This window comes from Pelecanus crispus, chromosome 11 (genome assembly GCF_030463565.1).
Source record: "Pelecanus crispus isolate bPelCri1 chromosome 11, bPelCri1.pri, whole genome shotgun sequence".
Taxonomy (NCBI): Eukaryota; Metazoa; Chordata; class Aves; order Pelecaniformes; family Pelecanidae; genus Pelecanus; species Pelecanus crispus.
The window spans coordinates 4,982,467-4,997,748 of record NC_134653.1 but is presented as its reverse complement, the minus strand read 5'-3'; the positions used below and the strand labels follow the sequence as shown (position 1 = coordinate 4,997,748).

General features: G+C 44.3%; 1 protein-coding gene across 1 annotated transcript; it reads right to left on the bottom strand.

Annotated features, from left to right (window-relative positions):
- Positions 1-3,534: 3,534 nt before the first annotated feature.
- On the bottom strand, positions 3,535-14,858 carry LOC104035981 (cytochrome P450 3A29). Its single transcript, XM_009489436.2, has 13 exons — positions 14,788-14,858; positions 11,958-12,051; positions 11,480-11,532; positions 10,250-10,349; positions 9,518-9,631; positions 9,152-9,240; positions 7,991-8,139; positions 6,800-6,927; positions 6,061-6,145; positions 5,497-5,657; positions 4,827-5,053; positions 3,837-3,999; positions 3,535-3,633 (listed from the first exon to the last, which is right to left on the bottom strand). Exons 1-13 carry the CDS (start codon positions 14,856-14,858, stop codon positions 3,535-3,537), a joined length of 1,533 nt encoding a protein of 510 aa, XP_009487711.1.
- Positions 14,859-15,282: the final 424 nt, after the last annotated feature.

Sequence of the window (15,282 nt, the reverse complement as noted above, 5' to 3'; positions counted from 1 at the left end):
GCTACAGGTTTTCCACGTTTCCAAGCTATCTGTCATACCCTGGTAATTCCCCACACTGGCTTGTTACCTCTAATAGGGAGATGGAGAGAGGAAGGAGGGACTGTGAGAACTAAACAAATTCTGCATGCTGGCTTTTTCATTTGTGCACCCTCCGACTTGTAGGCTTCTGATGCCACAGTATCAATAGAGAAACTGTGCCTCAGTGGAGGGTAAGGTAAAAGGAGCAATGCTGCCTATTCTTCCTTTCAGGTGAAATATGCCTGAAAATGTTTCATTTTTCACTTTAAAGGCAAGGCGGAATTGCAAAAGACTTCAGTGCTTTAGGGACACTTAGTTTGGTAGTAGTCAGACCATTCTTCTATCTGTCAGGGCTCAGTCTGATATTGAAACACCTAATAACTGACTTGGTGAAGCACATGAAATATTCCTTTGCTGTAAGCAGGAAACCTGTTTTTCATAAAATCCATCTGATCATTGCAATCAACTGGAAGTGTTGCATCATTTAGGCAAGTTACCGTAACATTGATGGTTACTCTGCTATAGTTAACTGAGAAACAGAAAACAAATCTCCCCACTTACAACCATCTTTGTCTTTCATCAGGACGGATACAATAACAGTTCTCATATCATGGGGTATATATCTCCTTCGGAAAGTTCCCAGCAAGCCTTTCTGTATTAAGGGGAATATATTTCTGCATACTTATAGAAGTCTTTCTGAGTGATGCTAGCATTTTATTAGGGTGTGAGTCCGTTACACTTGTACAGTGATTCGACAATAACTTCTCTGAAGAGATACGGTTGTAAAATCTTTGAGAAAAGCATATTTTTTTAAATGCTGAGGGTGGCATTGATTTTCTTCATTCTTTTTTCCTTCTTAATTAGCATTTGAGAGGACATAGGGGAGGAAGTGAACCAGAAGTGTCCCCCAAAATTAACGTCTACCTTGCACTGTGTTTGGAAGCTCTTTCCTCTGACAAAGACCCAGCTATCTTGGGACAATACAATGTCCCAGGCCTGCCAAGGATGTGTTGAAACAATGAAAGGAATCAGCAAGGTCTAGATAAAGTAAATATATTTTATCAGCAAAAACATTCGAAAGTCCAGTTAAGCAGTGACATGTCTGGTTTAAAGAGGAAACAGCCAAACTAGTGAAAACAAATCTGATGAATGCACAGCTACCAGGACCAGCAGACTCCTGGCCAAGTCCCATACATTTTGGAGGGATGGCCTGTGAAGCAATGGAAAGTGCTGGGAATGACAGAGGCAGCCCTCATAAGCAAAGTAATTTTATGGAGTTAAGACACAGAGGATCTAATTTTCTTCTAGAAGACTCATTACCATGATTTTGTTACTCATTATTTATGGGCTGTTATGATAGTCCTGGCAGGTCATAATTGGCTGAAGCCGGAGAATTAGTCACATTTTTCACATTTGGAAGAATGATCTGTGCAGTTACACTAATGACTTCATTCCCAGAGATGCCACACGGTGGGCAGGGACTGCCCATCTTGGGGTACGGCTGGATTAACCCTTTCTGGTTCTGAGCATGGTGCAAAGGCACTTGATTTTGTTCATGAGATTCCGAAATTACTTCAAAACAGCTGTTTGGCATGTAAGTCACTTGCTGCTTTCATGATCGCTTCCCCTTTCTTTCCCTTTCCTCAAATCCAGAGTTAGTTTTGTCTAGCACTATTTTTCTACGGGGGAAAATGTTTGTTGGGTTTTTTTTAGCAGTCTGTCCGTGCAGCGGCACTGCACTCTTGCACTCTCCCTATCAGGGCTGCTGCAACATTACAGCAGTAAGACAGGCCCAGCACTTCCACTGATGGTTTTTAACCCCTGGTAAGAGATAAGCAACAGTTTAAACTGCAGAAGGGCCTTATTGGCAGCACTCCTAACTATGCCTTGCTGTGTACATAGCAAAACCCAAACCATTTTTCACAGATGATGAATCAGAAGGGAGCACTATAATTGTTTTATCTGCCTTTTGGGACAGCACAAGCTGCTTACCCTTGAATTAGAGCCTGGTGAATGTTGTTGTATCTTCCCGAAAAATGGACAGCTTTGATTTGGGGTTTTCCAGTGATCAGGAATCCACTGCACCACTCCCAAGCCCCTTAATTGCCATTATTGTTAAAGAATGGACAAGAATTCTTCAATAAATTTGTACTATGTTGGATTGTAGCATTTGGGTCATGTTGCAGTTTTGTCTGCTAGACTAAAGAGAAAAGCATGTGGCTACTGGAGAAAACTGTAGACCATGATTCAGAAAATACTGCCTTGGAGTGAAGGATGCCAGGAGAAAGTTAAGGGGTGACTTGATCTGGTTTGCAGGTCTTCTAAAAACCTTTCCCATTTTACTAGCATACTTCTTGGTTTGTAGGCATCAGGACCAGCACAATATACTGGGGTTTACTGGCATGTGAAATTCAGATCCGGGGGAACATCCCACCTGTTTTTTGATATTCCCTGTTCATATGGTCAGGGATGTCATAAGTCCTTTGGTGAAAGCATCACACTGATGGCAGGACCAGCCCATAGGGCCCAAGCCATAGACTGCTCTGGAGCCGTTCGAGAGCAAAGCAGCTTGCAGCAGGCTAACACCCCACCACAGGCAATGTGTAAACCCCATCCATGGCTCCGGGAGGCAAGGCTCAGCTACAAGCTGTGTCCAGACAACTTCTCCAGGAGCAGTGGCCCTCCTGCCGTGCTATCATCACCTCCTGCGAGCTGCTCCTGCAGCTCTCTGCAATCTGTCCTCTGTCACTCTGGCGTGGAAAAGGGTTGGCCAGTACTGAACTGAAGACAACCTCTTAATCAAACTAAGAGGTGAGAGTTATAGTGTTTGTAAAATACTGTACAAATAGGAGGGTTTGATCGCATTAAATGAAGGATCAGATTCATTAAATTAAGTGGAAAGCAACGTACGTGGATAATTTCAAGGGTTGAGGCTGAATACGGTTTTCAAATAGGAAGTGATCAGCCGCTATACACAACACAGAGCAGCTCTCAAATGCTTTTAATGACAGTATTTGTACACACTTTAGTTTAATTAACACATGGCACAAGAGAGGTTTCGTAACTAGGATGTAGTCTCACACCAGTCGTCTCAAGTATAACACATGAAATTTCAAGCATCAATACACCAAGAAGAATGTCACCTGTCCCTGCCCGGCAAGGTCTGGCAATTTGAATTTCCATCACACCTTGTTTCTCTTGGATGCGACAGTAATTCCTTCTCTCCAGATGGAGAAGTTCCCTTAGAAGTAAGTGGATGATCAGCTTCTCATTTGGATTTATTTCTTGTTTTCTGCAATCAAAATTAAGGGGCCTGTGTATTGTCACTGCCCACTGATCCACATTACATTTCTGACAGCTATGTTTATTAGTAAATATGTAGTAATTGCTTCCAGAATTAACTAGAGCTGCTCTTCTGTGTCTGTACGTGTAGGAGAGATTTCCTGCGATGTGTGATCCCTTTGTTAACACAGCACTCATTAGACGCCAGGGAATTGCCGCAGATGCGACTGGGTTTTATGCCTCTGCAGGTGCAGTGTTGGTCCGGGGGACTAACTTCAGAATAATCGGTTTCTCTGGTCTTAAGAGTCCCTGTGAACTCAGCTTGAGAGGGATCTGCAACAATAAGAGGAAAAACACACTTGGAGATAAACAAATTAAATAAGTAGAGATTAAAGGAAAGAAACTTGGCCATAGTTTGGACATAATTTGATCCATAGTGCCTGAAAGCGTACCTCCCCTGAAAGCGCAAAGTATCTGGTGTTAGCACCCATGGTGAGAAACCAGGCACCTGGCTCAAAATGTAATGTGCTCCTCACCTGGGTTTCTTTGCAGGTATGGAAGGTGAAATGTTGCAATAGGATGGTGATGGCAACTTTCAGAGTCAGGAGAGCAAACCGCATCCCAATGCAGTTCCTGGGACCAGCTCCAAAGGGCAGGTACGTATACGGGTCTATGGCGTCTTTGTTTTCCTTACTGAACCTGGATAATGACATGGTTGGAGGAAAAAAATGAAGGCAGCAAAAAACCAAAAAGCTACGTATCTGTATCACCTATCCAGAGATCTCTTGTTGCTGCCCTACAGAGACTTGGGGTTTTTTTGCTAAGGTGTCTCAGCACACCTCAGCAATCGAGTGCTGTGTCAGAGCCCTTGTCCAGGATGGGGTGGGATCCCACTTCAGTGTTTAGTTTAATTCTGTCCATCCAGAGTAGAAGTTAGGAGCAATGTGAAAATCTACATGCTCTCCCAAAATTACTGATACTTCCTATGAGTTGTATTTAGTGAGAGAGAAACCAGGGGTTGTCTGTTAGGAGCAGCCTATGGCTTCAGTCTTGCTGGGACTGAGAGGTTGATACCAATTATAAAAGTAACCCGCTAGGGAAAAGTTATCATGTCCCTGAAAACAAAGAGGGAAGGCAACTCTGGAAGGATCAGCTCTGGTACATTTTGTAGCAAAGCCTGTGTGATGGAAACAGGTTCAGCAATTAATATTATACAGAAAGATGGCTAGCAATTACAAAAAACTCTCTGTCTACCCACTCTGTCAGCAAGCCTAAAAACTGTGTACAAGATGTTGTGAGGTATCAGTGTTATTCTTCCAATAAGATTATGTTTGAAACCCTGCTTTAAGTGCAAAGCTCATTTTCTTCTTAAAATGACATTCCCATGAGCCTGCAATTTCTCATCGGTATTGTTTGTAAAAAGATAGGAAGAACACAATTAGGAAGCTAATCAGAGTCTAATACTTAATTACTATGGGAGGAAAAAGCAGCATGATATTTCTTCCCTTTCATTATGCTTTTTGTACCTTTCTGGTCTAAACTCTTCTGGGTTTGGCCAGTACTCAGGGTTGCGGTGCAGGATATATGGTGGGATTATAACAACAGTTCCTTTGGGAATGGTCACTCCATTTATTTCTATGTCTTTCTTGCAGGCTCTCTCAAGCCGTCCCCCAATGGGGAAGAGCCGAAGGGTTTCACTCACTGTCATGTCCAGATATTCCAACTGCATCATGGCTTCGTATGTGAGAGGAGCCTGTAGGACGACAGGAGAAAGCGTGACCAGGTATGTTGGCATGAGGATTGGATTGTCCTAAAATGACTGCTGAGACCAGAGTGTCGCCAACCCCTACTGCCCCAGCTATGACTCGGACTCACTGAAGAACAAAATGCAAGGTAGAAATTGCATTATCCATTTCATTTTCCATTTCTGAGTGATGGAAATGACTGGAAATCTACTTCCAGTTTTGCACGGGTACAGAGTAGGGCAAATGGGTTTGTGCAGTGGGGTGGCCTGGAAGGTTTCAGCTGCCAAAAGAAAATCACTACAGGGCTGAGTTCTCAGTGTGTGTGTCTCTTAGAGCTGTTGGAAGATCCCAGGAGGAGGGTGTTTAGGAGCTAAAGATTTCTTGTTGTCCTGACCGAACAAGGAGGACAGCAGGGTCAGAGGCTCTGCACCATCACTCAACATCCCCTTACCTTGTTGGGTAAAACTGTGTCGATTTCCTCCAGGAGTTTTTGCTGCACATCAGGATGTGTGGCCAGTTCATATGCCAGGTAACAAAGTATGTTGCTGGTGGGCTCGTAGCCAGCAAATATAAAGATGAATGCTTGCGACAGGATCTCTGTGTCGGTCAGGGCTGTGAGGAGAGAGGACGTGGGGAGATGAGCAAAATCGGTGTTGGCTGGTGGTGTCAGCAAGGAACAGGTAGCAATGGGTGGGGGTTGAGGCAGGTTTGTTGTGGTTGTTTTCTGATAACACATTTATAGTTACTCTGCTATCTGTCTGGAAAAAGTCATTTGATAGAGGAGCCAGATGATTTCCCAGGTATAAATGGTGGACATGGCAGTCCTACCCCCTGGCAGAGGACCTGGGGGATTCCCCTTAGCCCTGGTGCTGGCAACAAGGGACAGAGGCTTCTGCCTGGAGCTGGTCAGTGGAGATGGTGGTGACCCACTGAGCCTTTCTCTGGGAAACAGCCCCCTATATTCTCCTCACTCCCACGGCCCCTGTTGCTGTGATGAGTATTTGGATGCTGTTACCTTTATGTGAGTGATTCGCTTCATTGCTGCTGTGACTGGTTGAGTTCTGGGATTCGATCATCAGCTGCAGAAAATCTACTCTGCCCTGAGAAGAAAAGCAGGAGAGTTTCTTTGGTGACAGGTCCCTTGGAGGACTCAGATAAGCAGATTTCATAGCCTAAGCACAATTTTTAAACTGAAAGCATCCCCAAAATGCACGACTTCCTTATTGAAAAACATAACACTTGCTTTTTATTTTGGAAACCTATCTGTCCTTTTTGTGAAGCCATTGAGCAGCGTCTTGAATGAATTTTGGGAAAGGGATCCAAACTCTAAAAGGGAGAATTTTGCCAGGAAGCAGCTTTAATTTTTGAAAAGTGGGAGGGGAAGGCGCAACCCTGAAAGGTGGTATTGCTGCTCTTGTGCTGCTTAGTCTGCTCTCTGTCATCCTCTGCCTAATCTTCTTCAGGGAGTCTCTGACTTATTACAAGTTGTGCAAACCCAAGCTTAGTTCAATTCTACTGAGCCTTTATCTGGATTTAGGTTCAGATCATGGATGTACAAAGTCCACTTGCTTCTCTGCCAGGACTGGTCAGCTGAGGCTTTTCTGACAGTATTAAAATCAAGTGTTTACACTTAAGTAGATTCAGAGTTTTGTTGAGTCATTGTACTTTGGTTTCACCTTTATATCATCACCCTAATTATATTTCACTTCAGTGCATTTTCTGCCACAATTGCTAGCTAATTCATGCTTGCTTACCTTATGAGTCTCCTTTTCACGATCCTGCTTAATTTTGGAGATGGATCTCATGAAGAAATCTACAGCATCACTGGGGAAGAAGCTTACATTCATCTTGGCCAAAAGAGGAATAACAAATGGACATACAACTGAAAAACAAATTGAGAAAAAAAAATCACACACTGTAAACAAACTCCACCTCATGTAAGATAGCTATGGATGTTACTGAGGAAGTAATGATGCTACTGAGAAATTATTTCCTCTCTTGATTTCTTTACATGGGCAAAGCCTGGGCTTTGCCCTTTTTCTTCTTTCTCGGGATAGTTTGTCTTGATGCAACCCTCTCCCAGGTTCCTGTCAACTGGGCATGACTGAGCTGGCTATAGTCATTGCTTCAAGAGATGACCAAAGCATATGCCACCTTCTTTTTCTAAGGCACTACTTCCTAGGGACAGGTTACTTCTCTGTATTGTACAGCACTATGGCAGGAATGTGGCTCAGAAGAGAAATATTGTCAATTCTGAATTCTTTTTTTCAGGCTGAGCTATTCACTGCCATGCTATGCTCATGCAAACGTTTTCAAGTCCTCATGCAAACATTTTCAATGCTTCAGAGCATTTCCTTCATTTTAGACACTGGATCTTGAGTTTGTGTATAGATTCCTAAAATCTACAGCACCAGAACCTCCTCTATGCCCAGATCACAGCTTTCCTTCTGATTTAGCAAGGTATCTAATGTTGATTTAAGGTTGCAAAGTGATTTAAGGTCCATCTCCATCACCATCACTCTAAGCTATTGCACTGCTAGGAAATTGCATCTAATTACAGTCCCCACTCCACACTCTGTTCCAGAAAATGCATTTCAGATAGCACTACTCTCCTCAAGCCTCACAGCTGAACTTGCTTTTCAACCCTTGAACCATTTTACAGCACTTATTTGGATATTGGTTGGGACGTTCGTATGTTTCTTGCATTGTGGATGTCAAAGGTGGAGGAAATTTTTAGCCATCTCCTTCCCAGAGTTTTAGCATTAAGCTAACTGAGGAAACAATGAGACAAGAGCCATTAGGACTTCCATCCTAGCTAGTGAAGTTATCTAAGCAATAGTTGGTTGGTTAATGTATAGGATGCACCAGTCTGATATGCTTGCTAAAGTCACACTTTAGTAATACTCTGACACCTGAATGAAGTTTTCAACAAAAAAGTCATTTACATGTCAAGATGAAGAGTGGGTCAAAAAAGTCAAACTTGACCAACTTCTGCATCTCTCTGACAAAGGGGTCTTTGGGGTTGTTCATGGAGTCTATGTTCACACCGAACGAAGTGCTGGTGACGACATCCATGCTGTAGCTCCCAAAGATGCTGAGAAAAGATGGAAAAGATAGTCTGTGGTTAAATATTTGGACCAAGTGAATATATTTTTTCCTAATGCCTATGTGACATTCAAATATAAATTCTTGTAAGACCTCCTGCCCTGGTTTTGAAAAGAAAATTGGATATATGGTAACTGAAAAGCACTTATAGTGAAAGGGATAGATTTTTAGAGAGCTTTCGTTTCAAGCCTGCATGGGTTTTGAAATCGGACAGCTTTTCTGCGGATTTTAAAACAGCATGTAGCTACATGAACGGGTTACTGCAAGGCCAACACGTGGCTCTTGAGCATGTTAGCTTCTTGGAGAGGGGTAACACACCTTGCTTTGACCATGCCATGAAAATGGTCTTGTTCAACCCAGCACAGCTCTATAATATTACAAACTGTCCAAGCACCCTCCTTATGGGGTTTTTGGCAGGGCAGAGCTTTGCTGGTGTGTGACTGCTGGTGTGCAGGTGCCCCTTCTGTATCTGTGCTTTGAAGTTGGGGGTGAAATACCCAGGTTTTGTTCCAGAGCCCATATGGAGGGCACAGGTGAGGACAAGACACCTGGGGCCACACTACAGCCTCTGTCCCCATTCCCCCCAGTAATGGGGTAAGTGATGGATCAGCATATCACAGTGCTGTTTGTGGAGCAGAAAGGCCAGCAACCCCAGTGTCCTGAGGTATAAGAAGGTGGTGTACAGGGAAAACTGGGGTTTCCTGGTGGATTTGGGGTTATTTGGACCTGTGGATTCACAAAGCTGTGCTGGAGCATTTGTCTCCCCATCTAATTCCCTTTAGAAGACTTCTCTCTGGGTCTCTGCCTCTAGGAAGTTTCACTACTAACACCCCCAGCTTAAATTTTGCCTTCAAATTTCCAGCCAGGCTTTCGGCTAGCCCTGTTCCTCATTTCAGAGGTCTGGTTTCCCAGCGAGTGATCTTTGTTGCCAGTAACAAATGAACCACAGCACTTGCTAACAAGGTTTGCTGCTTAGCCTGCTGCTCCTAGCAGCTACTTACTCCTTTACAGATAGAGCGTTGTCCTTTTCCACTCGCTTTTGAACATTTTTCACCAAAATTTCCCCATAGTGCTTCATTATAGGGAACATCTGTAACAAACCAGAGATGGTCACTTAAGTATAGTACACTTTACTCCTTTAATACAGGCTTAGAAAGACTACAGGAAGTTTCATGAATATTTACAAATAAGATCTTTCTGCTAAGGTTTTATTTTAAGCCTTTTTCACTTTAAATTAGGCATAAATTAAACAGGCCAGCTTAGTTGCCAGATTCTGACTAAAGAAATCGGACCCCTGTGACAGTCTCAGCCTGAAAACAGTGTCTACTGACTTTCTGATTTAGTTTGTACCTGCTCCTCTGTTTTACCTCCTTTAGTTTCCCACTGGTGAAGGTTGGAGAGAGCACGGTACGAATCCTTTTCCACTGTTCGTCTTCAGCTAATGAGAGCGCGTCGTTCAGCACCCCTGCTAGATCTACGTGCTAGAGGGGAAAAAGGCAAGGTGTTAACCCCAGAAAAGACAGCGGCTTCCTTGCAAGGATGGGAATGTAGCATGCAAGTCCCTGCCCAGGCTATTTCAGGGGCATTACTATTGCAAGCAGGCTAAGGCCTTACAAACAGCCTCTCTCAAGACATACATACATAAATAATCCCCTTTCCTGCAGTAAACCAGCTGTGAGATACCACTTCCATATCCAGGACAAGTAACCCAACAAGCCCAACACTCGTGTGTGTGTGTGTGTACCCACACCTAACCAGGCCACCCAGAGCCTGCATCTCAGCTGGTGGCACATGTGCTAGCTGGACCCTTGCAGATTCCTGCATGCTCACATGGACTCAAATTCATCCATATATATATATATAGGTGTGAGAGCAGAATTTGCCTGATGTGCAGGCAAACAGCTTCCTCTGCTAGCCTGGGTATGCAGTCCCCAGCCTATAAGGCAGGGGAACAGTGACATACAGTGGCCATTTACAGTAATCCCTATAGTGCAGTCACTCATCCCTTATGGGAACCCTGCTACATGCTTGGCATGCTTGTCTCCTCCTGTACTTTGTTTTTTGGACACTGTGGTACATCACGATGCTTCTGCTCTTACCCTCCGGTTGGTAAATGTGGAGTAACACTCTTTAACCAGCACAGATTTAATGATTTGGGGGTCCATGACAGCCACCACAGGTTGCCTGCCATCGTAAATCCTGGCAGGGGGAGAAGAGGAGACAAATAAATAACCCAAGGTAGTTGAAGTGCAAGGCTCGGCTGATGCCCATGAAACAAAATGTTAAACAAATGCTCCTCCATCACCAGCCTTGCTGTTCTGCAGATGCCTAAGTACAAAAATGTAGAAAGTAGATATGGAAAAGGACTCCCAGGCCTTCTCCCATCTGGTTTTGTAAATGATAAAGGGGGCTAAACACCTTCCAAATTCACTGGGAAACAAGCAGGGCTTAGTCCCTCAAAGGCCCAGATACTAAATGAAGCAAGTGTCTTCACTTTCTCCCCTGACTCTGTGTTTTTCCAGGCACTTAAACACATTACAGTATTAGAAGGAAACTTGTTCGACCCCTTTCAGGCTCTTGAGTTGGGTGCCTGGAGACTTGGGCTGACAGCACTGAAATATCCTTGGAGATGAAATGCAACCCTTGTTTTTGTCTTTTTAAGCTGCCAGTTCTGAATGCTTTCCTGGAACAGATGTAGATTAAGTGGATTTATGAACTTTCCCCATTTATGTAAAGACATCTTTTCCAGAGTCATTTTTTAAAGCTGCTGTAGGGACCAGCAGATACATTATAGAGGATATGCAAGTTTGTAGCCCAAGTTATAACAGCAGCAATAAAAGCCACAGGAGATGTCCAGAGCAGAGCAACGATAGCGGCACTAGCTCCCACTGCAGCAGGTAAGGATCAGCAGCACAAGGAAGACAAAAGACTTTGGATCTGCTGCTTCACTCAGTATTGGGAGTCACTCACATTCCTCCGCTGTTGGTAAACCAGAGGAACCTGACCTCCCAGTACCAGATTCTCCATAAAGTAAATAATAGGTTTGCGGCTGATTTTGTCAGGAGCAGGTGAGGGCCTTTTGTTATCAGCTTTAAAATAGCTTTCATAGTATAGGTCAAAGAAATGTCCATATAGCATGACAGTGGCACAGCCCTGCAATCATCAGGCTTTAACGTAAGCCACCATGAGCACCCTGTCATTGCTGTAGTCATCATGCTGGGACCATCAGGGCTGCAGGTAGAGAAAAGGGAGCTTTCCTAATTAATTTTTTCTCCCCTTTGTATGGATTCTAGTTTTACCTTCAGAATACATCAGTGGTTCATACTCACCCCCAGATTTTCCCATATTTCTGGAAGCATTCATTGTCAAACTCCAAGAAACCCTGTGGAAAGAAATTTAAAAATTATCTCAAAGAGGATGCAGCTGAGGGGATGATGCTGGAGATGATGGGTTGGGAGGAATATCTGTAAATTGATGTTCAGAGCTGCCTTCCGAATTCTCCTCCTTTCCAAAAACGTCATGAAAGGCGGCATAAATGTCCATTGTGCCTGTGAATGAGCTGTTCGATGCTGGCAAAGGGCGGCTGTAAATCAGCCACCCGCAAGTGCTTGTTTGGAGATGCTGTAAAGGCAAGGCCCTGAGGCCTGTGTTACTGAGCCCTTATCCCACGCTGGCCTTTGCACAACCTCTGCGTTAGAGCGGAGCTTGGCATTTGGAGATAACTTATCATCGCCATGTATCCGTTTAGCTACAGCTGTATGAGCAAAGGCGGATATTTCTGGAGCCAGGAAGGCTTCAGTCACTTACTTTGCGATATTCCAGGCACGTCCCGAAGAAAGGCAGAGGTCTTGGCCCAGGAATACCCAGCTTCTTGAACAAACCAAATGGCCAGGTCCCGTATCTGTGGGACAGAAAGGACAACAGCGTGCTACATCACCATGGCATTGGGGCTGCGAGCTCTCTTAAACCCGGAGACTGCAGCAATGTCCCTTTGGCTCTAAGTAGAGGAGGTTGATCTGGGAGCTGTAAAGAAGTGTCCCAAAAGAAAAATGCCCTGTAAAAACTACTTAATAAACATGGAAAGGCTCACTGCTGCCACACAGAGCTCCAGAGAGGTCAGTCTGATGTAAAAGCAGCTGTCTCCTAAAGGCATAGGTGCTCTGGTGCAAACAGGACCTCAAAGCCTGTAGCAAAAGTCAAAAGAGAAGCTTGTTGCCAACCAAAGGAGAGGCAGAAAAGGGAGCTGGAAGAAGGAGCACCAAGCTTACATGTTTTTATTGAAGAGAAATCAAAGCAGTGCCAGAAGTGATGTCCCAAACAGGGCTTTTGTCAAGCTGCACTTTAATTTCATTTATTGCTCTCCCTCCCCTTAGCCCGGCGTTAGCTCAGTGGTGCGTCAGGAAGTCTTGTCTTGATGGTTTTCTCTTTAGATTTTATTGACAGCTTTGCAGATTTCTTTCCTCTGAAGCACCCTTTTTGGCAGCTGTAAAGTTATTACTTCTACCTCGGGGCCTTCTGTTTCTCAACAAGGGCCTGGGCTGCAGTCCTTTGAAGCTTGTCTTTGGCTGTGTTGAAAGAGCTCCTCAAAATATTTGTTTTTAGTTAGTAGCTGCAGCTTCCCAAGTGAGTGGTTCATTGCAGAAGGGATGTAAAACTGCAGAGGTTTGGCAGAGGGATGTTATCAGAGATCCTCTTTGGGCTACATGGCAGTCAGCTGCTCAGCCACCATCTTGGGGATGATTCCTGAAAAGCCAGAGTCTAGGCTGAGACTTAGGGGGGATCCCTTGCAATTAGTAATACTTCTCTAAATCTGGGGGACCCCAAATGAGATCTGTCCCCCCAGCACAGGTTCTGCCAGAGGACAAAAGCAGACCTCATGGTCCAAACAGAGCAGGCAAAAACCAGGGAATGGGGTGCTTGCAGGTGCAGAAAGGTTTACCAGAGCTCAGTTTGTCAATGTTTAACCTTTTCTGTCAAAGGTTAATTCAGTACTAGGTATAAAATGTTTGTGGATTCTCATTTGCAATGTTTATGGGTAGCCAGGGCTGCAGGAGGACTAGGAAATGCCAGGTTGGGCTGGTTACAAAGCCCAGAAATGCTATAGGAACATAGGCTAGGCTTTAATCCATTTGAAACACGGCCAGGAAAATGCAGTCTAATGCTCTTAGGACTAAAATGTGACACAGTTTTCTGCAGGCTAAGAAGGACCATTCAGTTTAAAACCAGAGAATAAGCATTACTTCTCACCATGGATTTGAACCAGAAATGTCTGATATTCCTTCATGTGTGAACTGGAACAGCATTGCCCCAGATGGACAAGAAGCATCCGAATAACCTCCCTGTGCTAATGAGCAGTGAAATTTCTATTTTAGCTCAGATATCAGAGCACAAAGATCTGGCTTTGTCCCTTTTGCCACAACAAAATTGCAAGTGGCTGCAGAAGGTGGGAGTGTGGTAACCAGCAACCTTAGATGGCCACAAAGTTATTGAAATATGAGGGTTTAGGTCAATAATGAGGGTGGGATTTTGGGTTTGTTTGGTTTTTATTTTTTCAAGAGTCTGCCCCAAACAGGCTTTTGAGTGATCCAAATCACAGGAAAGGGTTCAAAAAAAAAAAAAAAAAGGCTAAAAGTTTCAGAGCTTACTGAACTGTGGTGGTTGGAGCATTGCCAGGGCAGACAAATGGATTGTGCTCGTGTGCACCACATTAATCATTAAAGTTTATGGCTAGCAACATGCTGTCTCTGCCTAAGGGCTTGTCAACACTACAAAGTTTGTCAGTCCAGCCTTGTTGGCAGGGGCTGCCAGCAGAGATGCTGTATGTCCCAGCAGAAGGGGGTTTTCAGCCAGCCCCGCTACACTGCAGCGCCGAACAACATCAGCAAAGTGGACAAAAGCATTTTCTCACTAGTATGGCTCCTGTGAAGCAGCGGGGTACACTTCTGCCTGATGGAGTCTGTCTGAAAAGCCAGGAGCAGAGAGCTGGCCTTGCTCTGGGCTTCATTTCTTCCCCCAGCAAGGGTGGGCTGTGGGGACTGGCGTGGGATGCTGTCCCTGCAGGCGTGTGGCAAATCTAACTTCTGCAAAGTGTCCCTCCTGGTCCAGGTGCCTGTGCGTGGAGCATCCTACCTGAGCGCTACAGAAGGAGTCAGGAAGAATAAGAACTGATCCCATGAATGCTCTTTTTCTGGTGCCTTTCTGCTGCTCTCCACCTTTGCAAGTCACGCAGTAGGGTCATCTACTGCCTGCTCCCTTCCATAGGACAGCCTCGGTCAGGGAAGAAGAGCCTTCCTTAGACTGTATTTCTGTAGAAAATAACCTAACGGATCACAATCCTCACTGAAGCCAGCACCCTTCTGGTAACAAATGCCTGGCACCATTATTATTCAATTATTGCTTTGATGCTTAGCAGCAAGATCATAACAGTGCATGGGAACACTCCAAACCTTGGAGCAAGATCACACACCTGTATGGTCTTTAGACTCCTCTGCTACTTCCCAGAGCCTCGTTAGATGCTGGAAATCTGGAAATCACACCTACCTGTTTGCTCTTCGGCAGACTAGTTGCATGAAAATGAACAATGGCAAGAACAGGAAAATGGCATGAGCAAAGAACCAATAAAGAATATTTTACTCACGCTACCAGGAGGGCTACGAAAATAAGCAAAAGGGCCCATGTCTCTGTAGAGAAGGAGGGAAGAAGGTTCATTTTGGTTCTTCTCTGGTTGGCTTTGAGTTCTGTCTTGATGTGTTTGTCCCACGTCTGTGGGAAATAGGAGCATTTCACAGTGTGCAATCTTTTGTGTCCAGTCACATGATTTAGGGACTGTCCTTCTGTCATGAAGGAGGAGGAGTGGAAGGCAAAGGCAGCGAAGTATGCTAATCTGAAAAACACGATTCATGTGATAGATAAATGCTTGGCTGAACTGTCTAAGGTTCAAATTATTTAATGCATACGTTGCCAGGCATTTCAGCTAGTTTCTCTGTTGTAATAGTAAGTAATAACTGACTTCTAAATGAGTAATGTTCCTGGGCTCCTACACCAGAATAAATAAAAGCAAGTTACAATGAAAAGGTAAATCCCAAAGCAGATGTCAGAGTTGGTTTACAAAAGGGAAAGAGAGTGAAAAGGC

Coding starts and splice junctions, on each gene's coding strand:
- LOC104035981 (XM_009489436.2), bottom strand. CDS start 14,858: ATGAACCTTCTTCCCTCCTTCTCTACAGAGACATGGGCCCTTTTGCTT. Junction 9,632..10,249: donor CCACATTTACCAACCGGAGG/GTAAGAGCAGAA, acceptor TTTCCCCTCTAG/CACGTAGATCTAGCAGGGGT. Junction 5,658..6,060: donor AGCGAATCACTCACATAAAG/GTAACAGCATCC, acceptor CTCTCCTCACAG/CCCTGACCGACACAGAGATC.